General features: G+C 40.0%; 1 protein-coding gene across 3 annotated transcripts in view; it reads right to left on the bottom strand.

Moving 5' to 3' along the window:
• LOC125391533 (cadherin-related family member 3-like) overlaps positions 1 to 26,725 on the bottom strand; it is a 77,835-nt gene that overhangs the window by 5,762 nt on the left and 45,348 nt on the right. For 2 of the 3 annotated variants that reach the window (XM_085687922.2, XM_085687925.2), the window contains exons 9-17: positions 24,125 to 24,287; positions 21,853 to 21,955; positions 17,876 to 17,974; positions 10,377 to 10,609; positions 5,809 to 5,980; positions 4,589 to 4,830; positions 3,385 to 3,584; positions 2,621 to 2,640; positions 833 to 900 (exon numbers count right to left, since the gene is read on the bottom strand). In XM_085687922.2, coding sequence (XP_085544048.2) covers positions 833 to 900; positions 2,621 to 2,640; positions 3,385 to 3,584; positions 4,589 to 4,830; positions 5,809 to 5,980; positions 10,377 to 10,609; positions 17,876 to 17,974; positions 21,853 to 21,955; positions 24,125 to 24,287 — 1,300 coding nt within the window. The remainder of the gene's footprint in view (positions 1 to 832; positions 901 to 2,620; positions 2,641 to 3,384; positions 3,585 to 4,588; positions 4,831 to 5,808; positions 5,981 to 10,376; positions 10,610 to 17,875; positions 17,975 to 21,852; positions 21,956 to 24,124; positions 24,288 to 26,725) is intronic. The other variant, XM_085687923.2, reaches the window with a different exon arrangement.

Raw genomic sequence — 26,725 nt, 5'->3', positions numbered from 1 at the left:
CAGAATGCCACTGTGTTTGGGAGTACTTTAAAGAGGTAGTGAAGTAAAATGAAGATATGGATCTTAGCCCAGTATGATCGGCAGGACAAGAGCCCATGGGGGCAAAGACAACAGGTTGTCCTCAAGGCCAAAGAGCCTCAACAGAACCCTGAACATCCCGCCTCTAGGACCCTGACTAATGAATCTCTGTTGTTTAAGCCAGGCAGTCTGTAGTGTTCTTTTAGGAAAACACCAGAACACTCTCAGCCTCCTGACAGAAAAGGGGGAGAGTGGAGCACTGAGAGGGAGCCAGCCTATGAAGCAAGGCCGTGGCCCAACAGGACTTTGGTGGGAATGTTCAAAGTGCACAGGAGGCAAGGAGAATGAAACTAAAGGTGGCCTGTCTTGTTCTATGCTGTATTATGGATCTGAGATCCAGCCCTTTCTGGTGTATTTATGTGAATTACACATCAACTAAGCTTTGGCCACTTTGAATTGATTTGCTTCTCTGGGCGTAGATTTACCATCTGCTAAAGACTCTAGCATTGAGGCATTTGCCCAGGTCTGCCCCATGTATAATAATTTCAAATATAGTTTTATATTCTAAGTAGTATTAAATAATGCTAGATTTACATTCGCCTAGAGTCATTTTTGCTACGTGCACATATATTTTAGGTAAATTTTGATCTCCCCAAGTTTCTGAAATTCAAGCTCTGTAACACACACTAATTTAGCAAAAATGATGAACTAAAATAAATTTTATTTCCTTCCTATGAAGCTTGAATAGATTTTACCATATCCTTAGAAGGAAAATCTTTTAATATGTAACAAAAATAGATGAAAATGTACTTACAGTTAGAACTTCCAGCTTTTTATTTCTGGTTTCTGTGATAGCATTTTTTTCTTTTTGATTTCTATCTCCTGTTTTAAAAAAAAAACAAAGTAGGAAATAAATGACAAGTATGTGGTGAGCAGCAGTTTTAAATGACGTCATTTGAACTGGCAAGATGGCCGAGGGCTGAGGTGCTTGCTGACAAGCATGACAGCCTGAGGTTGGTGCCCACAGGGTAAAAGGGAAAACCCGACTCCCACCAGGTGTCCTATAGCCTCCTACAAAACTGAAATTAAAATGTGGTCACCGCAGAAATCCACACACTAAAGCTGAAGTGATTAGCATGGCTCCTCCACAGGGACAACAAGCAAATTTGTGATGCAGTCCATATTTTTAAAATAACACGAAGAATGCCTTACGTAAAAATCTACTATTTGTAAGGGTCATTTATATACGTATATATTCATATAAAACAACTTAATTGGAGCGCCACTGATTGCCAAATTAAAAAAACTTGGGACCACTGGGTGGTGGTAGCACATGCCTTTAATCCCAGCATTTGGGAGGAAGAGGCAAATGGATCTCTGTAGGTTCAAGGCCAGCCTGGTCTATGGAACAAGTTCCTGGACAGCCACAGCAACACAGAAAAACCTTGTTTGAAAAAAAAACCCACAGCAAATAGAGATACTTCTCTTCAAACTGCTAGTTGGGGTGTCCTGGAGATTCCCCCCAAAATACAGGCTTGTTGCCATTACCCATGATTGCCTGCTGAAACTTGATGGTGATACTCATTGCTGAAGTCACTGTGTACATTGTCATAGGACACAGAGAATTCAAGTTGCTATTGATTGGGAAGCCTCTTCCCTGCTGTCTAGCTTCCACAGTAGCCAGAGTGCTTGGTAAGCTGCTGGGGTTATGAAGTTGCCACCAGCACTCCCAGCTCTGATACTATGAGCTTTAAGAGCTACATTTAATAGCTTTAATAACTTAGTAAGTTCTGTCCATGAGTGCAATAGCCACATAAACGTTATAAGAAAACAATTGCTTTCTGATTGACTTTTAGGCCAACTTCTCAAAAGGGAAAGAATGTCTGGCACTATAAATCTAGCCAAGAACAAATGGTTGGGAGCGCATACATCCCGGGAGAGGACCTACTACTATTACTCTGCCAAAGGGGCCAAGTATCCCTCGAAATTCATTTCACTATACCAATAAATTACTGCAGATTTTGGACCTCATCAGCAAATAACACAGAAAGACACAACGGGCCAAAGTGGAGAGAATCAGGGCCAGTGGAGTGCTCCACCACAAATAGATCGTCTGTATCAAACACTCTTCCCAAGGCTCAGGGGCCATCATGGAAGACCAGACAGTTGTAAGCGCTAGAGTCACGGAGGATATGAGCGAAACCATGTCTTCTGGACATGACAGGCCTCACAACAGCAAGGTTGCCAGCGCAAGACCTGCATGAGAACAAGCCCCTCGGTAGCCTAGCATGGAGCATCAGGGACATCTGATGACTTCTGGCAAAGGGGGTACCAGTCGTGTTTGTTTGTTTGTTTGTTTGTTTTTCTCTTCTAAGAGTATTGTCCCTGGTGAGTCAGCCATTCTCAGAGGACATGAAGTTGTGACAAGAAGTAGTGGATAGGTAGGAGGGTGAATCTAGAAAATTTTACGAGAAAGAACGGAGGTGGCTGTGATCAAAATACATTTCAAGAAAATCTCAAAAAGTCAAGAAAATGTATTAAAATAAATACATGAAATTTTAAAATTACATAATTCAAGCATAATTAGTAAATCATATCTTACCTACAACATACTTCATTCCTCTGTATAAGAAGAAAATTTGACAAAACATCAGTTAAATTATGACAATGTATGTTGGAAATAATTTCATTCAATAGTTAAAATGTGATTGTTAGCACAACTAGTTTTTTTAAAAACAGCAACAATGTGATTTTCATTAGCTCTTTCCATCTGCTCCACTGCACCATTTTTTAAAAAAATCCTGTGTGGTTAACAAAAATACAACTCCAGCTCTAGAGTGTGTGTTACACTACATGGAAGTACAGTGGTGTGTGCGTCTGTGTGTGTGTTTGTGTGTGTGTGTGTGACTAAGATTGAATCCAGAGCCTTGAATATGCCAGTTAAACACTCAACTGTTAACTTTCATCCCCTTCCTTCCTTTACTTTTCATTTTGATACAAATGGTCCAAATCATGCTGATTTGAATCTGCAATCCTCCTGCCTCAGCCTCCCAGGGACCTGGGATTATAGGCCAACTCCACTTTTGAAGCTATTGCATTCTCTACCCTGAAGAATTGTATTGATAAATGGCGACAAAAGCAGGTGTGTTTTCTATCCATTTCTTTGGCCTCAATAAGTTTTAAAACCAATCAGTTGAATGGAGCCAGAGCTGACATCTATTGCCTACAAGTCCCTAAGTTAATGCCTAGAGATTGTCAAATACCTGTCCATGAAGCCACTTTGCTGCAAAATAACACAAGCGTGTTTGTTTGTTCACAAATTTGTTTTTCAATTCTTAATATCAAACTTAGAAAAAAGTCACATACTTGAGTTTTGACTTGGAGTCTTCCTTGGTCAATTTCTGAGAGCAGTCTTTAATATTTCCATATCTCCAAAGAAGAAAACACATCCAGGAAACCAATCCAGCAAAGAACACAGCCATCAGCGTGAGGACGAAAGGCACGTACCAGGCGCTGTTCTCATACGTGTTGATAGCTGTGTACACAACGGTCAGACCTTTCCTCTGCTGGAAAAAATATTTCAAAACAAACAGAGTGTTAGTCCCTGTTTTCAAAACACATCTGTTTACTTGGTGTAACATCAGTGTAGAACCACCATCTTAACAGACAGTAAAATTCAGACTCATGCATATTCGTAAGTGCCCAGCTAACAATGAGAAACGCTAAAGAGCCACCAAATTAAGAATGTAGAGACGGTGCTGCACAAAGTGGCCACTCCATGATCCACAGTAAATCCCGTCTCTTCTTTTTTACCTGTCTTTTGATCTATAACATTCGGGGTTAAATGATAACTGAGGTCTTTCAGGTTTCTATGTCCCTGGTATCTACTCCCTTTTGTGTAGCTTGAGGTAACAGTGCATTCTTGAAAATCAATACTCAGGGAAAAAGACTTTTTTGTTTTTATTTTAAAGGCCACAAAACAGTAAAATGCACGCTAAAGTCTACTGAGTAGGAGCTTTCATCCTTGGGTGGCTGATAAGTCATTATATAATTCAGCAGAGGTTTTCCACATCTGCTTTATAAATGATAAAATGTTAAAAGGTCTGCTAAATGTTGTAGGGTTGGGCTGAAGATGAGTTGCAATGGTGGCTGGAAGGCCTGCAGTGTGAAGCCCAGCACATCATAGGTGTCCATTATTATGAGAGCAGAGTCTTTGCAAGTGTCCATTTGTAGAGGCTTTTAATGGCTCTAATTCACTAAATAGTGCTCCCTTCTACTGAGCAAGACCTTCATATTATTCGACCAGCAGTTTAGGGGACCTCCATAGGCAGTTTAGTGGTCCTCTATATGTATGCATATAATTTTCTCTAATTCCTGCGCACACGATATTTATTCACAGATGCACAGTGTTCAAGAGAGCCCTGCACTGGTTTGGGTTAATACAAAAGTCTAAAAGCCTACAAGGGACTGTGATGGCCAGATCATTCTTTCAGAACTTCTGGCTGATCTTTGACTTTGCAGTAAACTATTTATAGCATAGAGATCCAAATTAAATTCTGCAGTTCTTTACTTCAGAACTGGTTGGAGCAGGTGGCATGCTGGTTCTTCTAACGTAAATGTCTATGACGGCAGTTCCTGTCTTGGGCTTGATGGCTTTGCCATATTTCAGGTTATCGTCGATCACGTGCACCACAAGATGGTATTGCTGCTGCACTTCGGTTCCAGATTCGAAGCTGAAAGGATTCTGCACAATTAATTTGGGCGTATTTGTACCCCGACTTGGGTCTAATTTGAAATGAAGGTTTTCATTTCCTTCAAAAAAAAAAATAATGGGAAAGTCGGAATTAGTTGATAATACAGCAAATTGTCCCAAGCTACCTTTAGATGATGTTAAAACACAGATCATGTACATAGCTTTAAAGTTTGTGTTTTACTGTAAATTTCCATACCTATAAAGAGCCTATAGTAAAGTTGAAATAAAATAATCAATACATACGTGGGCAAAGTGTTTTAAAGTAGGCTTGTTGGACAGAAGAGGCAAGAGGATCAAGAGTTCAAGGTCATCCTTGGCTACATAGGGAGTTGCAGGCTAACCTGGTCTACAAAAGACACTGCTTCAGAAAAGGAAAAAAAAAACCAATAAAAAGAAAAAGAAAAGAATAAAAATGTTTTAACAGTTAAGGTCCTGAGTCTCACCCCCACATGCGGCCAGCAGATCTCCTGCTCGTATCTGATTATTATCCCTACTACTTTTCTCTTCCTTTATTTGACTGTCACATTCAACTTGGTCTACACCAGTGGTTCTCAACCTGTGGATCATGACCCCTTTAGGGGTCAAATGACATTTTCACAGGTATCACCTAAGACCATTGGAAAACTCAGGTATTTTAATTACTATTTATAACAGTAGCAAAATTACAGTTGTGATGTAATGTTTATGTGAATCTATGTAGTTCCAACAATAATACAGTCAAAACCATCTAGCCTTGTGAACTTGTAACAACATCATCAGAAGGAAAGATGGATTCTGTTTTCTGCTAGCTCTGTGGAGAACAAACTTAATTTCTTGTATTAAAATCTATGTCATTTTCCCAAGTCCTGAAGTCACAGGAGTAATTGAGCTGCATCTGAAGACCTGAAAGGGTGCTGCAAAGAAACATGATACTAAGCTATGAAATAGTCTAGCCCTAATAAACAGTCACTTCTAGTGTTACATATCATGTCTGACATTGTAAGCTAATGTCAGCTTGACATATGTTTGCGATTAAAAGAAATAATTAAAGTACCCACCAGAAGCCATTTCAAAGCGCATCTCAAAGTCGTGTGAATCTCTGTCATGGCAGTTTAATTTGAGGCCATTGACGTTTGTCCCAGCAACAACATCATCAGAGATGATGGCCGTGGACAGATAGGGGATGCAGACGGGTGCTTCATCATTCTCATCTTCAATGTCAACAGTGACCTGTCAGTGATGAAGGGAGAAGAAACATCACGTCCACATCATGAGACGATCTATAAATAAAATCAGAAATGAGCATCTGGATAGGGGCAGATCACCCAGAATTTTAAGTAAAAAGTCTAATTTTTTTCTGAGTTTGAAGGCATGTTCTTGGAGATATGGATTCTGGCTGTCAGTCCCTACTCAATGGTTTATTATTCTTGGGTCGGTTGTGGTGGTCTCTGTCCCCTTTAGGAAGAATTTCGGGCTCTTTAGATGAACCTCTATGGGAAGCAGAGTCACGCAAATTAGAGCAAAAGCAACGCTAAAGACCCCTGTCTCTGAAGCTGAAGCTCCCTGGACTCTTCGAACGGCCCAGGTCCAGTGGCAGATACACCCAGAAGACATTTCCCCTAACTTAATTAAGGGCCTCTTCTGTATTGTTTTCTCAAGTACCATGTATATCTGACCTTAATTAGGGCTATTATCGACATTTTCCTAATTAAATTACCATAAACCAGGAAGCTGTGATTTACATGGAAAAAGATGGAAATATCAAGGATTTGAAAATGTCAGTGATGGAATGCCAGTCGGTCTGGAAAGGCTCTCTGCCCACCTCTCCAATGACGAATAGCTAGCTTCCCCAGTAACATTAGCAGAAGAATCCCTGGTGTGACTACATCTGCAAGAATTATCTTTTCAAACTTGTTGATGGAATGTTTTAATGACATAGTTAAGTGCTTGGAGGAAATCCTGCAATTCTTAATGTTTCTTCTCCGTAGGTCGAACACAGCTAAATGTTGTATCGAATATGTGAGATTTTTACAAATTACCTTTAATTTATTTATTTTGTGCGCATATATTTCTCTCTCTCTCTCTCTCTCTCTGTGTGTGTGTGTGTGTGTGTCTGTGTCTGTGTGTGCGTGCATGCTACCTGTCTCTGCCTAGAAAGGCATGTCAAAAAAATCCTGGGATTAGAGGTGTGCACCACCACCGCCCGACTATAATTATTATTGTTACACACTTATGCACATATGTAAGTATATGTGCATATACAACCCATTGAGTCCCTTTAGTGTGGCTCTTACATAAAGGTGCTTAGGACTGACCACTTGGTCAGGAGAAACATGAATTTTCTTTCTTTCAATAGATATTGACTGCCTTTAACTCTTTTTTTTTTTTTAGTGTTTGAAAGTAATTTCTTTTTTTTTTTTTTTGCCTTTAACTCTTCATCTAGGGCTGGGGCCTTGTGAAATTCCCCTTTCCACATTAGCATGTCAACTGGTATTGTCATTAGGAAGGTTTTGCTTGGGTAGCCATAGTGTTGAGACTTCATGGGTACAGTTCCCATGACATGTCTGCAAGACAACATCTAGCATCAGGTGTCCTGGTCCTCTGGCTCTTAGAACATGTTCACCCCCATCTTCTATGACACTCCCTGAGCCTTAGGTGTAAGGGTTGCCCTATAGATGTACTAAATGGAGCTCGACACCCCAGAGTCGCTAATTCTCTGAATTTTTGGCTAATTATAGATCTCTATGGTAGTCTCTGCCTGCTGCAAAGAGAAGCTTCCTCGATGAAGCCACACCTATCTGTGGATATAAGTGTTTAGGAAGCAGTTAGAAATTATACTGGGTTAGAAAAATAGCAGGTCTTCTTCTAGGGTCTGTGACCTCTCCAACTATGGCACTTAAGGTCCATTTTGTAAGAGGGAACCCATGCCTGGTACTATCAATGCAGGGCATTTTCAATGTTAAATAAACAGATTAGTGTGATTTCCAGGATATGATGGAAATAGACTTGGTCTTGAGCCAGAAATCTTCATTAAAACCCTAAGCTTGCCACTCGTTGGGGCTTTCATTTGGTACAAGTTACATTGCTTTCCTTCCCTTGCTATGGCCATTGGGAAAGTAAAGCCATCCATTTGCTGACTATTGACTGGACAGAATATTTACTATGTGCCAAGTATCTGACCAACACGCTGACACTAAGGTCGTGAACCAAACCAAATCTCTCAATCACTACAGTTCATCGTCTACAGGAGAATTAAATATATGCGGCCTATCAGTTAATAATATACTTGGCAATGCCCTGTAGCAGTTGACGTTGCAAGTGAGAAACTAGAGAGAGCTAACAGGAACCACTTTCAGACAGCTTTCCAAGACAGCTTTTTTCTTCTGACACGCCCTTTTGGTTCCTACTGCTCTTCTGTATTTGAATAACGCTCTTGCGCAAGTACGTATTGTCCAAAGATGTTTGGTGTTTGGTATGATTCTGGATGGCATAAACAATCTTGTCAGAGGTTGGATATAGAATGTCCCCCCCATAGACTGTGTTTGAAAACTCGGTCACCAGCAGCCCATGGCACTGTTTTTGAAAAGTTATGTGGCCCCTTTAAGGGGAAAAGCTTCACCAGAGGAAGCTGTCCTTTGGTCCCACCTCACTCCCTGCCTCTCTGCTTCTTGACAGCAGTTGCAGGGTCAGTTGCAGGGTAATCAGCTGCCTTGTGATCCTGTTTCCATGCTTTTCCTGCTTTGAGGGAGTGTGCACCTTCTTAGATGGGAAGTCAAAACACACCCCACCCACTTAAGCTGCTCCTTGCCCAGTGTCTAGTCACAGCGATGGAACAGTTACCGCTCCAGAGTCTTTGCTGCCAGACTGTTGTTCCCTACTTCTCTCACACAGCACCCCACACCCCCTCTCTGGGCTGCCATCTGTAGGTTTAATTCATCCTTCCTTCTTGGATCGTTTACCCACTAGTATCCATCCACATCAGCCTGATGCTATAAGACCTGGAGAATAAGCATTCATCTTGATGTATGGGAGAAACAAAGAAAATTTAGTGGTTGGATTGAGTAAGAACAGAAGCTAAATATAGCCAGGCCCAGAACATTCAAACACTGTGGGCCTTGGGAATGATGCTGGAGCCTAGTCCAGTGGAATATGAAGTGAATGAAGGGGTCGTAGGACAGGCAGTGGGCCTTTTTCAGGGGGCATTCTGGCAGTCTTCAGGGCCACAAGCAAAGACATGGTTCTAGGAAGCTGTCTGCTCTATCAGGCCAAATATAGGCATTGGGGACCCAGCCGGGATGTTAGCAATAGATGGGTGAGAAGTAGAGAGATGAATTGCCTAAAGGATAAAAAAAAAAAAAAAGAATTTGGGGCACATGGCAGAGAAGTGCCCAGACTTCATCTTGTCTCTTTGAGCTGAGTAACCTCAACTAGGTTCTAAGGCATCTAAGCTGTGTAAATAAAATGTTTCCTTGCATTAAAAAGGGGTAGAAGAGGTGTTCAAAACTACCTTGTAGTGTGGGATTGAGATTGACTTATATAGCTAGAGCTTATCATACACAACACTTGACTTTATTGAATTCTTAATAAAATTATATGAGGGTGATGGTGGTGATGGTGATGAGGATGGATCCCTCATTTCTGGATATTGAAGGCCTATCTATCACCTTTTTCATACGAGGAAATCAAAGTCATTGGCATGATCATCTTCGCACTTGACATAGTGAGCTCCCCAAAGGCATATGTGACAATATCTTATACTTTTGTAGGCCAAGATTCTGTACATACACACTTGATAAATATGCATTAAGAGGAAGAAAGAATGAATAAGTTCTTCTCTAGCATAACTTCTAAGCGGCTCTAAGGGAATTGGCCAAGGTACCTCATGTGGACAAGCACTCTCGTGAGCATCATCCTAAAGCTGCAAACCCTCAGAATCCCAGACTCAAGGCTTCACCCTCAGCCCTCTGAAAGTAGTTCTAATCATTGATGTGAATAGGTCTCATGTTTTCCTCACAGTAACACAATCACTCAAAAAATAAATAAATAAAAACCAAAACCTTGTGTAGTAGCAAAACTTTAGCTTCATTAATGATGTGTCCCCCATAATAAGTACATCACATACTCTTAATGTCTTTCAAGAGTCTTTTGGCCTTTCTAAAATAAGTTAGAGACACATACACTCTTCCACATCAATACTATGGCATCACAAACATTGCCTTGAGGTAGAAGCAGCCTGGATTTAGTGCTAGGCCTATGAATCTTATATTTACCATGGGTACATTTCCTAAACTCTGTGCCTCAGTTGCCTCATCTGTATGGTAAAAGTGAACAGACTATTGCCTCTTTCACCTGGTAAAGTAAATATCAGCTTCTTCACATCTTTGTTGTCCATAAAGATTCATGTTATGCTTTTGAGAACACACCCACACCAGAGAGAGAAGTTAACCAGTTCCTCCTCCCCATTCAGACTTCGAAAGAGAAGTTTCGGCAAAAGTTATAGAGCACTTGAGAAGTAGGAGAACATTGCAAGCTTCTCCATTCCCTGCCTGATCTCCCCAATGTGATAAACTGAAACTTAATGTATTGCTCAGTCATATAGACACAAAACCTGTGTCTCTTCACTTACTGTGGCCACTGCGGTCCGTGGGTGAGCTCTGTCGCAGTCCACAACTTGTACCGTGAGGTTATATTGCCTGACCGACTCATAGTCTGGCTGACTGGTGAGTTCAATCACTCCAGAGAAAGGGTGAATCCAGAACCTTCGTACAGCCTGGATGTCCCCACTGATTATCTTGTATGTCAGACAATTTGGCGGGTGGTCCTCATCAATGGCGGTCACTTGTCCAACTTTGTAGAAGGCTGCCAATGGTTCACAATGTTTATTTTTCTCATGCACATACACTATGATAAAGTTTTTTAAATGATAACCTGAATTCCAAAAGTGATAACGTAAATCCCTTTGCAAGGAAATGACTGTTTGAAGACTAACCCTCTGCATGATGGCAGATAGATTTACAGAGAATCCTCAGCCACTTTAGAGTACTGGGTTCACTCAAATGAAACAACTTAAAATAACTTTGTAAAATTAGTAGTTAGCTTTATCTTATCTTTATGCTGTCATTAGTGGCAGATAATGTTCAGAAGCCAGACTCTGAAACCAGAATATCTAGTTTACAAATCTCAGCCTCACTTACTAATGTAACAAAAAGACAATTCTGTAGGCTCCTTCATTTTTTTCTTTCTTTGCAGACTAAGTGCAATAACAGTATTTACCATACAGACTGGTGACGATTGGGTGAACTGAAACACATGAAAAATTAGAGTAACAGTAAATGCTAAATAATAATTTTTATTTGCCTAATTCTCTCATTGAATCTTCCCAACAGCCTTATGTGAGTAGATTTTATAAATAAGGATTTGAGACCCTGAGATGTTCATTCTCTCAAGGCTACAGAACTAGTCGGACTCAAGTTCATGTCTCCTAATTCTACAGCCAGATTGAAAAATAGCTTCACAATGCTTCCAGTTAATAGTATGCACAGATAATCTTTTAGAAGAACGGTAATTACAGTACGTTGGTTAAACTGAGATGCCAAAATCCCTTGCCCTTTCTGCGTTCACGTTATTAGCCATGCAGGCAACCCTAGCGCTCTGGCTTGTGACTTGCTTTGATCAATGAGATAGTGTTAGTGAACCTGGTGCAGGCAAGAGTATGAGAAGTTTTTGAGAAATTACATTGCCTTTCTCTTGCTGAATACCCCTCCCCTGCTTACACACACATTCTCCTGACTGCTAAAATGCTCTGTGAAAGTGACTGGCTCTATTTTGGTTGTGAGCCTAGCCTTTAATGACTGATCCCTCAAGAACATGATGGAGAAATCACAGAGACAGCTGACCAGAGCCAGTGGGAGCTCACAGACTACAGACTGACAGCTGGGGTACCTGCATGGGACCAAATTAGACCCTCTGAATGTGGGTTATGTGACTTGATATGTTGACAGTGGAACCAGGACCTGTCCCAGGAGCATGAACTGGCTTTTTGCAGCCCATTTCCTATGGTGGGGTAGCTACGTTACTCTACCTTTTATGGGGTTCATTATATAGTATTATTTTTTCTTTTTTTAATTGATTTTTATTGAGCTCTACATTTTTCTCTGCTCCCCTCCCTGGCTCTCCCCTCCCTGCTTCAACCCTCCCCCAAGGTCCCCATGCTCCCAATTTACTCAGGAGATCTTGTCTTTTTCTACTTCCCATGTTGATTAGATCTATGTAAGTCTCTCTTATTGTCTTCATTTAAGTTCTCTGGGATTGTGTTTTGTAGGCTGGTTTTCTTTGCTTTATGTTTAAAAACCACCTATGAGTGAGTACATGTGATAATTGTCTTTCTGGGTCTGGATTACCTCACTCAAAATAATGTTTTCTAGCTCCACCCTTTTTCCTGCAAAATTCAAGATATCATTATTCTTTCTGCTGTGTAGTACTCCATTGTGTAAATGAGCCACATTTTCCTTATCCATTCTTTGGTCGATGGGCATTTAGGTTGTTTCCAGGTTCTGGCTATGACAAACAATGCTGCTATGAACATAGTTGGGTATATGTCCTTATGGCATGATTGAGCAGCCTTTGGATATATACCCAAAAGTGGTATTACTGGGTCTTGAGGAAGGTTGTTTCCTAATTTTCTGAGAAATTGCCATGCTGATGTCCAAAGGGGTTGAACCAGCTTGCATTTCCACCAGCAATGCAGAAGTGTTCCCTTTTCCCCACAACCTCTCCAGCATAAGCTGTCATCAGTGTTTTTGATCTTCGCCATTCTTTCAGGTGTAAGATGGAATCTCAGAGTTGTTTTGATTTGCATTTCTCTGATGACTAAGGATGTTGAACATTTCCTTAAATGTCTTTCAGCCATTTGAGATTCCTCTGTTGAGAGTTCTTTCTTTAGGTCTGTACTCCATTTTTTTTATTGGATTATGTGTTCTTTTGGTGACCAATTTCTTGAGTTCTTTGTATATTTTGGAGATCAGACCACTGATGTGGATTAGTGAAAATCTTTTCCCATTCTATAGGCTGTCGTTTTGTCTTGTTTACTGTGTCCTTTGTTTTACAGAAGCTTTTCAGTTTCAGAAGGTCCCATTTATTAATTGTTTCTCTCAGTGTCTGTGCTACTGGGGTTATATTTAGGAAGTGGTCTCCTGTGCCAATGAGTTCAAGTGTATTTCTCACTTTTTCTTTTATAAGGTTCGGTGTGGCTGGCTTTATGTTGAGGTCTTTGATCCATTTGGACTTGAGTTTTGTGCATGGTGATAGACATGGGTCTATTTTCATTCTTCTACATGTTGATTTCCAATTACGCCAGCACCACTTGTTAAATATGCTTTCTTTTTTCCATTTGATATGTTTTGCTTCTTTGTCAAAAATCAGGTGTTCAAAGGTGTATGGATTGATATCCGGGTCTTTTATTCTGTTCCATTGGTCCTCCTGTCTGTTCTTATGCCAATACCAGGTTGTTTTCAGAACTGTAGCTCTGTAGTAGAGTTTGAAGTCAGGGATTGTGATGCCTTCAGAAGTTCTTTTATTGTACAGGATTGTTTTGGCTATCCTGGGTTTTTTGCTTTTCCATAAGAAGTTGAGTACCATTCTTTTGAGGACTGTGAAGAATTTTGCTGGGATTTTAATGGGCATTGCATTGAATCTGTAGATTGTTTTTGGTAAGATTGCCATTTTTACTATGTTAATTCTGCCTAACCAAGAGCATGGGAGTTCTTTCCACTTTCTGGTGTCTTCTTCAATTTCTTTCTTTAAAGATTTAAAGTTCTTGTCATACAAGTCTTCCACTTGTTTGGTTAGAGTTACTCTGAGATATTTTATGCTATTTGTAGCTATTGTGAAGGGTGTTGTGTCTTTGATTTCTTTCCCAGTCCTTTTATCATCTGTGTACATGAGGGCTACTGATTTTTTTGAGTTAATCTTGTATCACTGCTACATTACTGAAAGTGTTTGAGTTGTAGAAGTTTCTTGGTAGAATTTTTGAGGTCGCTTATGTAAACTATCACATCATCAGCAAACTGTCATTACACAGTATTCTTTTGGCAAGAGATTATAGCAAGGATAGGTCTCTCTTCAATCATTTTATACTTGAAACATAAGATCTGATACATGATTATCCAGCTCACCAACAGGTGCATGGGTGTTTCCCCTGAGTCATGATGAAGAAGAAAGCCTTTCCTGTGCCATCCCCAACACTTTCAACCTTAAAGGATATTTCCTTTTCCAGCATCCTCCTTTAATCAAGATTCGTCTCTTGTGATGAATTATTAAGTAGGCCACAAACACAGCTTAGGATATCAACAACAGAAGAAGCTCATTCATGAAAGAGAAGGCTTCTTATTTTAGCAGTTCCAGAAGGGAAAGCATCTATTACTTGAGCGAGAGCATCATTATTAAGAAAGGGATATTGCAATGGATACATGGCCACAGAGAAGAGAGAACCAATAAAACTGATCTCTGACTTACAGACATGGAAAATAATAGGATCATTCCATGTTTAACACCCGGTTAAGTACAATGGGAAGCGTATGCTTCTGAAGGGGCAAAATTAACCTTTCAATAAAGTCTAAATGTTATCTTGAGTATCTTTAGCTGAATTTTAAATAGAGTAATTATGGAGCTTGAAATGCTGCCAAACCTCATCAAAATGTACTGGAAATGGAAGGCATTTTCCCTTGTGACCCGCAACCCAGATAATTCAATTTCCATCTTTCTTCTAAGTCGCTACTGATAAAGGAGTTCCTTCGCCTACACCTACATCCCTTCATAGACTTTAGTTAGTTCATCACATCTTATCGGTTTATAAATATTTGTAATATCTGTAATATTTTTATAAATATTAGTTCATCACATCTTATCGGTTTATAAATATCTGTAATATTTTTAAATATTACAGGTCTCCATAATTATAATTTTCATGTAATCTGCTAGACATATTTAAGTCTTCTGTGCTAATCAACTCAGCATGGAAAAAATGATTTTAGTATAGGTTTTTGTTTTGTTTTTTCTTGTTTTGTTTTGAGCTGGCCTGAAACTCGATGTGGAAACCAGGCTGGCCTCAGACTCACAGAGGACCACCTGACTCTGCCTCCCAAGTACTGGGACTGTGGGCAAGTCCCACCGTGCCCAGCTCCTTTCAATTTTATTGTTTTTATTGAGCCATACATTTTTCTTCTCTCCTCTCACTTCCTCCTCTCTTCCCTTCTAACCTCTCCCAAGACCTCCATGCTCCCAATTTACTCAGGAGATCTTGTCTTTTTCTCTTGCCTACGTAGATCCATGTATGTTTCTCTTAGGGTCCTCTTTGTTGTCTAGGTTCTCTGGAGTTGTGGACTGTAGGCTTGTTTTTCTTTGCTTTGTATCTAAAAGCCACTTATGAGTGAGTAAATATTTTTATTATATATTTTTCTGGTTCTGGGCTACCTCACTCATATTTTTCCCTAGATCTATCTATTTGCCTACAAATTTCAAGATGTCATTATTTTTTTTACTACTGAATAGTACTCCATTGTGTAAATGTATCACATTTTCTTTGTTCATTCTTTGGTTGAGATGCATCTAGGTTGTTTTTAGGTTCTGGCTATTACAAATAATGCTGCTATGAACAAAGTTGAGCACATGTACTTGTGGCACGGTTGAGCATCCTTTGGTTATTTTCCCAAAAGTGGTATTGCTGGGTCTTGAGGTAGATTGTTTCCTAATTTTCTGAGAAATCACCATACTGATTTCCAAAGCAACTGTACAAAGCAACTGCTCCAACAATGAAGGTGTATTCCCCTTACTACACATACTCTCTAGCATAAACTGTCATCAATGTTTTTTATCTTGGACATTCTCATGCCCAGCTCCTTAATGTAATATTTAAATATTCTCCAAGTCTCTAGATATAACATTTGATATTCTGAGGGTAAATTAGTGTTCAGTGTATTTTGACATTTACAGTGTCCTCCTAAGGGTAGTTTGAGCTGCGGAGGTTTTGTCTCTTTGGTGAATATCTCAATACGTATGTATGTATGTTTGTATGTACATATATAACAATTAATAAAAAACAGGCTATGAATTTGAAAGAAAGCAAAGAGAAATATATAAGGGGATTTGGAGAGAAGAAAGGAAAGGAGAAATGATGTAATTAATTATATTATAAAAAAAGAAAATGATTCAAGAGGACTTTGAAACAAAGCAAGCAAACAAACAAAAATCCCAACACTTCAATTCCATTCATTCAGCTCGTATGCTCTAATAAGGAAAATCAAGGGATCATTTTTGTTTTTGTTTTTGTGTTTTGAAAAAAAGGAAGGAAGATGTTCCAGCACACTGAAAACTGCCGGCACCCAGGAGACGTGCAGTGGGAAATTGGCATGGGGAAAACAGCCCAGCTACTAGGCTGGAAAGATGGCTCAGAAGTTAAAAGCAAGCAGTGCTCTTGCAGAAGGCCCAAATTCGGTTACCAGAACCGGTGGCTGATGACTCCCAGCTGCCTCTAACTCTAGCTCTGGGGCAATCTGGCATCTCTGGCTTCTGTGAGCACCCACACTCATGTGCACATACTCCCACAGAGACACAAAATTAAAGATTCCTGATATGCGACAGCTAGCATGTGCTCTCTGGTCCACATACATGGAATGTCAGCCATACACACAATAACTGCTATGTAGCAGCTATTATCCTTCCTTTACAGATGAGAACTCAAAAGTACAGGACTTGCATTACCGTCATTTGCACAAAAGCCCTGGAAGACCTGGGTTTGAATCCCTAGCAACACACACACACAGGAGGAAGAGGCATAGAGTTTTCTGCAGAGCATTATTGGAGTAAGCTGAAGAAAAGACTGCCAACTTCTCAGGGACATCAAAGCCATGAGATGAGAGCAGGGACTTTGAAGCTACTATTTAGTCTCTCAGATAACTGCAGAGCTTCAAAGATGCTGTAGGCAGAATGGCAGCAAGCCCCCCCCCCCCACACACTGGCTGGTGTGCCTCCAGAAGCAGTCCCTTTCAGGAGCCCAGGTCCTGTGCTTTCCTCTAACTCCTAGAGAAGTTTGTTGGGGCGTGTCTTCAAACACAAAGTGGTGAATGACTGTTCCAAAGCTCAAGAAAACGCTTTTCCCAAGCCAAATGTTTTTAGATATTTCAGAATTTTTCTGTGGCCTGGTCCCATAGACAATATTTTAAAGAAATTAGTGATTTTCTATTTGGGTGTAGAAACTGAGCGAAAAGGTGAACTTTTAAAGGAATAATGGCCTGGCTCTTTTGCTGAGTGCTTTGGACAGATGGAAACCTTATCCCTAAATATACCAAGATCCTCTTCTGCTAAGAAAGCATGGGCATCTCTATACCAAAACGGCATGGACAGTTTATTTTGGACGTTTACATTTTAGGAAGTAAATAATTTTATTTATTAAAAAGTAAGCAAAATTTACTCTCCAAATTTTCATACTATAAAAAAAATAGTCCTTACGAAATTGCCATAAAACGAAACCCTCAAAGATATATAGATATGTGAGTTACCAGAGATCACTAACTTATGGTATCAGAGACAGGTTTGAAGCCAGTTTCTTTGGACCCCTGCATGAATGACAGGATCACAGCTATTACCACTGCTGCATTAGCTAGAATCAGACTAGCTAATACATACTAACTCATATCTAGTTTAGAACTGTAATAGATTGAACCTTAGCCATAATACCGACTTTGGACCTAAAACCTTGACCCCAGTCATTCATAAAATTTGTGCTTTATGGATAATAACCTCGCTGTCCCTACTTGCTGACACTGAGTCATTGCTCGGAGACAAAATGGGTGAGAAATGAAGGCAAGACAATAACGTGCATTTGTCCCTCGCAAAAACAAATCCTAAAACTGACATCAAATCCCAAGGTAGCCTTTGAGCCATCATCAGGATGACACTCTGAGAGCATCGCCAGAGAAGACAAACATTTCTCAGGGGATTTGATGCCCACAGTGCTCCTGTGTCTATTGTGTTCTGTAAGTGTCCATGTTCCCCTTTCATTGGTCACGCAGTAGATACCTGGTGTTTCCTTGCGGACACTGGAAGGTCTAAGAAGGAGGGCATTCTTACCTCCTGATGTTTCTGGAACTGAAAATATATAATGTGAGGCTTGAAACTTGGGGCTGAAATCATTGTCGGGAGCAATCTCCACAAGGATAGTCACGGTCACTGTAAAATTGCGCAGTGAATTAATACAGTTATATTGCTTTATTCTACAAGCTGAAACATGTCTCCAATTACAGAATTAGCACAGCATTATGAAACTAATGTTGAAGTCTCATCCTCCAAATAATTGCCATTCCCACATTGTGTGTTCTCAGGGCCACAGCAGTGGTGGGACTGTGAAATGTCCCCCACAGTCTCATGTGTTTAAATACTTGGTTCTCGGCTGAAGGGACTTCTGTTGAGGAAGTTTGTAGACTCTTTAGGAAGAGGATTTTCCTTGGAGAAAGTAGGTAGCTAGGGCATGAGCCTTGAGGTTTTATAACCTAGCCCCACCTCCTGTTCAGTCTCTACGACCTGATTGTGGATGTGGTCTGAGTAGCTATAATTTCACCCTTATTCTCATATTTATTGTCCCTTCGTGAAGAGACTCTCTTTTAGAAAGTATGTAATTATAGAATATATTTATGTGTAGTTGCATATACATGAATATATGTTAAATTGTAACATATTCATGTATAGTTGCATATACATAAATATATGTTATAATTATACATTATACATAGTGCTGAATAACTATTATACAGCACCATGCTTTAAAACTAGAAGGCGAAATGGAAAAAGACTCAGAAAAACCATGTTTGATGTTTGGAATTAGCATAAATTCTATGACTTTAAACTAGATTTAACTTCTCGGAAGCTCAGTTTTCTCATCAATCAATCAATTAATCAAGTCAGTGTCTATCTCCTACATCACAATGTAGACTTAAAGTCAGAGGAGATCATGATCAAGAAAGATTTGCAAAGGATAAAAAGGTTAAGAAAAGCAGTTGCTACTGGCCAGGCAAATTGCTCAGCATGTAATAATGCTTGATCCCAAGCCTAAAGGCTTGAGTTCAGTCCCCAAGACTCAAATGGTGGAAGGAGAGAACCCATTCCAGAAAGTTGTCTTCTGACCTCGACATGCGCGTTATGGCATAGCCTGCCCTCCATGCACACACACATATATAATCAAATAATTAAGTGTGGTAAAAAATAAAAGATTTACTGCAAATTTTGCACATTGCATGCAAAAGAAGGAACTCTGTATTTGAGGCTAACAAGCTAAAGTAGCCTATTAGATAGTTGTTGGAAAAAATAGTTTGATATTAAAACATAAAAAGAAGAAACTTGAAAGCAAGAAAGTTTTAAAGTAAAATTATAACACAGCAAAGAAAGCACTGAGGACACTGGTATTATTGCCCTTGTTTCACAAGAAAGAGACTGAGATGAACAGAATTAAATTCATGGACCTACCTAACAAAGGTTAAAAATTCAAGGAGTAGATGCCAAAACAAGTTATACTGGTCAATGTCACCTCTGAGATATTAATGTGCCAAATGCTAAGTTCTAAATTAAATAAAAATGAAGAGGCTTTTATGGCAAGACTTCTCGAGGTTCCCCTCTGCTAGTATTTATTGTGTATCTCCAGGTGAGCGTTCCTCCCAAGACTTTGCTGGCTATGACATTCGCTTTTAACAGATTGTCTCATGTATGAAAGAGGTCTGGTATAGCACCTCTCCTCAAACTCTGTGTCATGTAGGTTAAATAGAAACCTGAGATCTCTACTACCAAGGTTTCAGAAACGTTACGACATGCTTTGCCTCCCAGCATATACTATTATGTTCACTTTCCAGGAGAGTGTCCACAACTTCTGTCATAATCTCCACAGTATCCTTGATACATTAGAAAGTTTTGAGAGTGCTATTCTACAGAAACAAATGGTTTACTTTAAAGCTGTACATTTCTCTCAATAAATCCATTTATATGTTGCAAGAGCAGGTGTCATTACAGCCCTGCCATAGTCTGATTTTTTATTGCATCCATAAAGACTCCAAATTGTGTGAATTAGCTGGCCTATAAAAACAGAAGGAACCAAGTGTGCAATTTTGCAAGTGCATTTTATGAGCAATTACTGTGAATATATTGGGGTGTAAGGATCAGAAGGGAGATGTTGAAAAATATGTTTTATCTCTTTTCTGTTCAAAAAGGTTCAAGTCTGATGAGATAAGAAAGTTATTTAGCTATGAGGAAAAAAAGCACACATCCTGAAAGGTCACTATGAGCTATATGATAGACTTCTTCATGTTGCTCTACCTATATCATCAAATAAAACTCAGAAGTACTTCAGGGTAAGATGTCATGCCTTGGTTTCTGTCTCCAACATAGCACTGCTCCGGGTAGTTGTATAATTCTATAAACCATCATTTAAACTTAGTCTCTGTGTTAGTAACATTTCTGGTAACTAGAATAAAGATATTAAAAGAAGCAATCAATGGAGAAAAGATTTTGACTCTTGGTTAAAGCTGGGAAGGTGTGGCAGGAGGAAACGATGGGCATTTGTTCATCAAGTCTCAGCAGATTGGGAAACAGAAAGACAGGCTCAAGACATGGATCTCATGGCCCTCCCTCAGGGACTCACTTCCTCCAGCAGGAGTCACCTCAAAGAAGCTCCACAACCTCCCCAAACAGTGTCACCATCTGAGGACCAAGCATTCAAACACTGCGGAGAGCATTCCTATTCAATCATAGCAACTCCACTAAAATCCTTATATCAGGAAATCAAGAAAGATTGAGAGCAATCTGGATGTATTGATTACAGTTCATGGTTAAGTTCTATTTGATTGAAAAACAAACCTCTTCTATATTTCCAACCTTCTACATCAGTGAAAGACAATAGCTCTTCCTTATTTATCCCAGACGCCATTTCAAAATCTATCCCAACCCAATGATTGAGACAACCATCAGCAATGATTCAGAGTTCTTATAAGACAAGAAACCCAACTGTCATCCTTACATAGGCTACTATTCTTCACTGTCAGGCTACTATTAAACTTGAGTTTTCTTCCATAACTTTCGGTTTATAATTCACCCGCAGGGCCACATGACCCCAGTAAATTGTTAGGTTTGAGAGACACCACATTAACAGTAGATAGAACCTGAAAATTCTGAGAATACCTCTTCCCAGAAAAATCTCTATGTCAAAAACAAAGACTAAAACTGATGATTGAGCAATTACCAATCCCTTGGGAAACTTGATGTATGTTTTCAATTACACAAGAGTAAACAAAGAGAAATAGACATTGGGCAGTTCATTTAGCATAGTGCTTCCTAATCACTCTGTTCTAGATCCTTAGCATCCAATTCAAACATGTATCTCCAAAGGATACTAGTTCATGATCAGTATAATTCTAACTATTGAATCTACAGATACCAAGGACTTTATAACCACGCAGTCTGAAGTTCATTGACCCACAGACTCGTTTACCATAGGCTGGCACAAACCGGTAGGAAAGTTATGATGAGACCTTGTGTGACAGAGCAGTATCCAGGCCCAGCACCCTCACCAAGTTCGTGAGCTATGGAACTTGGCAAGGGGCTCATATTTTGCATCAATAATAGCTTTACGTCATGTAATATCATTAAACTAAAATATTTTTTAAAACATTCAATTATCAAAAATATGTTTGAGCTATATGTTGCCTGATACCAAGCTCTTTCCGAGTCAGGGGTATTTGGTATTATTTAGCATAAAGAATTATATATGTATAGAATTACATATGTATATATACACATATAATTCTTTATGCTAAATATATATTTATATTTATGTTATACACACACACATATATAGTCAAGAATAAGAACTGGAACCCACACCCCTGCTTTTTCCAATCCTAAGATCTCTTGTCAGACCAAGATATAAAATTCTATGTTATTTTAAGTGCTACTAAGAAATGCAAAGGGTTCCCAGTGATGGAAACCCCCATTTGTCTGTCTCATTCTCCCAATATGATGAATTTTTATAACACATTGACCAGCCTTGGAAAGTCCATCACGGTTACCTGTATGAGATGGATGTAAATCATCAAATACTGAAATCATCATTTTATAAATGTGTCCTGCTGCAACCACCTCTGGGTTTTCATAATCCAGATCTTTGGTAACCTTCAAGAACAACATTATTTTAGAAAAACAGAGTCAAAATTTCATTAATCAATTTTACACATGTGTGTGTGCGCGCACGCACGTGGATGTGCAGGCACACACTATAGCTTATATATGGCAGTCAGAGAACCACATGAAGGAGTCCATTCTTTCCACATTGTAGACACCTGTGATGAAACTCAAATTGCCAGGCAGGTGCCTTAACAGAATGGGCCTCTTAACCGGCCCAGAACCAAAACTTTTCAAGTACATGCTTTTAAGTGGGGAGGACCTTGGACTTCCCACGGGGCAGGGAACCCTGACTGCTCTTAGGACTAGAGAGGGAGGGGGAGGTGGGGAGGAGGAGGGAAAAGGGAGGCAAGGAGGAGGTGGAAATTTTTAATAAATAAATAAATAAAAGTCAGTCCGGCAAAGTGCCTATGGCCGTTTGTATTTCCCGGAGATGACATCTCAGGATACGTGAGTCTGATACACGTAAGTGAGCATTTTGGTAAGTGAGCATTTTGGTGGAACAGCAGGACGCCACAGACATGGAAGAAGATATAGATCATAACCTTCACTGCTTGCTAATTGTGTTGCTGCAAGCACCTCGTCTGACTGCAGTCCCCTGAGATGTGGTTTCCTCTTCCAGTGTGCAGATGTGCATGCAGACAAAACACTCATCTACATAGAATACACCAATAAATAGATAAACGAAAGCTGTTCCTGATATAAGATACTACTTCAAAGCATTTCTGAGTACTGTTAGGTTTCAACTAGAGCTGTAGGCATTGGGCGGTGACAGTCAGAGATCGGAAACTTGAGAACGTCTACTGCAGTAGTATTAGCACGAATCTCAGTTTGGCAAAAATACATGAATCAATATGGCACCAAAAATTCCAGGTTCAGAAAGAGCTTCTCTTTTTCTATATTTTATTTTATTCTATTAATATTTTTCATTTATTTTACAACCAACCACAGTTTCCCCTCCCTTTTCCCTCCTGTTTCCCCTCCCCCTGACTCCAATCTAGTCCCCTGCCCATCTACTCCTCTTCCGTCTCCATTCACGAAGGAACAGGATAGAAAAGTTTCTCTTTTTAAAATTCAACATATGGCTCATTCAACCGTTCAGGGACTTATCCTTAGTATCCTCTGTGAACCAAGCAGTATAGCACATTTTAGTTCACAAATGATAACCACTTAGAAATATGTGTAACTATTACAATCTAATAGGATCAATAACTAAATAGTTGAAAGTGTAAATTAAATGTTTTCATAGGTGGCATGCAACCTGCACTGTTTGATGGTAGGAGATCATTCTTAGGAATAAGTGGCATTTAATGCCTATGTGATAGACGTGCAAACACAGAAGTCATTTAGAGGTAGGCGATGGATAAAGGCATTCATTCAGCTACAGATTAAGCATGTGTGAGCACTCAGGTCTTAGAATATTGCTTACAAATCCCCCATCTTTATCCAAAATTCCATTTTACAGATGACAGTTTGGGTTTGTATTGCAAAATGAGTATCAGCCCAGTAAGCAGCCTGGTTCTGTGCCCAAGTTTCCAAATTTCACATGCACACAGGAACTTACTTGGAGCTGTGGAATTTGTCAAAAAAATTGGGGTTAGGATCAGAGAAACAAAGGGCTCTCATCTGTGGGTCTCTCAGTCATGTGTTTCTGGCTAAGAGCAGAAATGGGTGGGTTGAGGGTAGTTGGTGACAGCGGAGTAAGAAACTTCCAAAACTATCTCAGATTGGCACTCTGCAAATAAATGTCACAGGAACTGGGGGTTCAGAAGAGGAATTTCTTCTAAGGCCGAATCATGTGTAGAGAAAGAAAAAAATCTATAGTCTTCATATGCTGCCAATAGAAAGTTTGACTCTCTACAAGAGGAGCTGACATCAGTTACTTCCTGTGCCAGGAGAACAAGCCATTGTCACATACGCTGTCACAGGGACTCACCTTCAAGGAAATCAGCGTGTGTTTTAGCTTCTGATTTCCCAAGTTAAATGGGAAGTGAATTATAATATGGAGAAAATGACGGCAGGAACAAGATGGTTAAAAACTTGCCCAGATGCCTCTGGCAAGACAACAGAGGGGCTCGGAATTCTCGACTGTATCAGGTCATCTCCTGTTCCTATTGATCATGACCATTTTCTTGGGGAATGACAGCCACAGGGGCTCACCTGAATGAAATTCTCAGCATTCGGCACTTGGTCAAACAGTTGTCCAGAGCCTACTGGGCCAGAGCGTGGAACATAATGAATTGTGTCAGGAGGCTTGTCAAGGTCGTGGCACGTGAGCTTTGCAATTATGGTGTCCTTGGCAACCTCTTCCTTGCCTATGTACCTGTTTAATTGTTTAAGAAGAAAAATCAGTTTAGATGGGCATTCTCTTACAAGGTAATGTTTTCTCGGTAAATATCCACTAGTTTTGATAAGATCTACAGATATGCCTTGTCCATCCTGCAGCAGACATGCCCTCTTTAGAACATCATTTAGGTGACCATTTCCTAGCAGCTTCCTTCCTGCACCCAGCTGGATATTTCTTTGGGAAAGAAAATTTTCAAAGCCACCACATCCTTGGTGAGGACCTCAGTAGGAATCAACTCATTCTCTGGGATTGCTCTCCTCTGAAACATCTGGATGATGGATATGGTTTAACTCTAAAATTCTCTCCACCGGCTTACATTTCAAACACCAGGTCCTCTGCTCATGGCCTTCTTCTTGGAGGCTTTAGGACATAGGGGATATATGGAAAACGAACTTCTCTAGGGACAAACCTTGGAAACTTAATCCCCACTTTATTCCTTATTCCTGCCTTGCCGGCTGCTTCCCTATCCACATGTGAACAGCATAGCCGTATGCTTTCCTCCCCATGGACTGTAGAGCTTGTCTATGCCTTCATGATACATTTGAACTGTGAGCCCCAATTTATCATTCCCCCCTTCAGTTGCTCTGCTGGACATTTCTCAAAGCTATGAGAAAGGAACAAATACATGTGACGAACAGGGACAGAGGGTCCTTGCCATCCTATAACCACAGAGGATTGTCTCACCTTTCTATGCATCCACCCACTTTGGATTGTACTACCCCAGGTGATCAGTCTTCAGCTTCTAAATACTACATATTATGCAATGGCTGATTTAGTTCTTTCCTTTTTAATTTAATTTATTTATTCATTCATTTAACAAAGCAACCACTGCTCCCTCTCCATCCTCTCCTCCATCCCCTCCCCAGGATGACCCCAACTAAGACTGCTAGCAATAGCGGAGAGGGTGCCTGAACTGGCCTTCCCCTGTCCTCAGATTGGTGACCACCCTATTGTCATCATAGAGCCTACATCCAGTAACTGATGGAAACTGGTGCAGAGATCCACAACCAATCACTAGTTCTCTTTCATCAGGATGCCTCCCTGTCTCCCAGTGGGCCACTTGACCTTCTCCTAACAGCTAAAACATGGCACCAAGGACTTAAGATCATGTCATTTGTTATTTTGTTCTGTGTGTGTTTTTTTTTAAGTTGTTTAAATTTTTCATGGCTACTTTACAAATTTTTGTTCTTTTACCCTGATAAGAGTCCCAGTACAGCAAAAACAGCAGACCCGAGCTATAACAGATGACAGCCTAGAGTAGAGGCTTGGCTAATTAACTGTGATCTTCCTGGGAGAATAAATAGGAACTAGCAAAAGGAGAAAATATTGGCAAATTTCTGTACCAAATAGATTACAAACACAGGTTGTATTTGTATTTGTTCTTTCTAACAATGAAATGTTAGATACTGCTGTTAATTCCACTGGACAGTTATAACTGGGGCCCCAACAAGAGTGTGTGAGACAGAAAGCAAGACTATGTTTCATCTTTCATTAGTTTTTCAGGAATACGTTTAAGGAACAAGGGCATAGTTTCCCATATATAAAGAGACTTACAGAGGCTCAAACAAGAGCTTTCTAAGTCTGACCCCAATAGAACAGGAATCAGCCCAAGATGTGTCAAAGGAGTTTTACATGAAATTAAAAATGCTCTGCACGGCAAAGGAAACCATCAGCAAAGCAAACAGCCTACATGGCAGGAGATAGCTATACATCAGACAGAAGGCTATATCTAGAATATAACCCTGAAAAAACAGTGCAAAATATTTTGCCAATCAGGACATAGGCTGATGAGTTGAACTAATGGTTCTCAGCAGAAGAAACACAGATAGCTGATGTATAATGCTTATAAACTGTTAGATGCCTTATCCACCAGGGAAATGAAAGTGAAAACTATTTTGAGAAAGGCTGTATCAAAGGAAAACAATGATAATAACACATGCTGGGAAGAATACGGAGAAAGGGGACTCACTGTTCACTGCTGCTGGGAGTGCAAACTGGTATAGCTACAGTATAGAAGCTCCTGTGACCCAGTCACACCACCTCTGAGCACACACCCGACGATCTCTGTATCCTACCACAGAGTTACTTGCACATCCATGGTATGGGAAATCCGTCTATGTTTTGCTTTTATTGGTTAATGAATAAAGCTGTTTCAGCCAGTGGTTTAGCAGAATAGAGCAAGGTGGGAGTTCCAAACAGAGAGAGGAGGAGGGAGTAGGCAGAGTCAGTGAGATAACATGTAGTCACCAGAGGAGAAAGACATGGGCTGCCAGCTGAAACCCTACCAGCAGGCCGTGAGCCTCATGTTAAAATATAAAATAATAGGAATGGGTTAATTTAAGATGTAAGAGCTTGCTAGGAATATGGTCGAGTCATTGGCCAAGTAGTGTTATAATGAAAACGTTTTCTGTGTG

This window comes from Myodes glareolus, chromosome 5 (genome assembly GCF_982192425.1).
Source record: "Myodes glareolus chromosome 5, mMyoGla1.1, whole genome shotgun sequence".
NCBI classification, from domain to species: domain Eukaryota; kingdom Metazoa; phylum Chordata; class Mammalia; order Rodentia; family Cricetidae; genus Myodes; species Myodes glareolus.
Note: the sequence above shows the minus strand (reverse complement) of the source record. Positions and strands in the feature narration are given on the sequence as shown.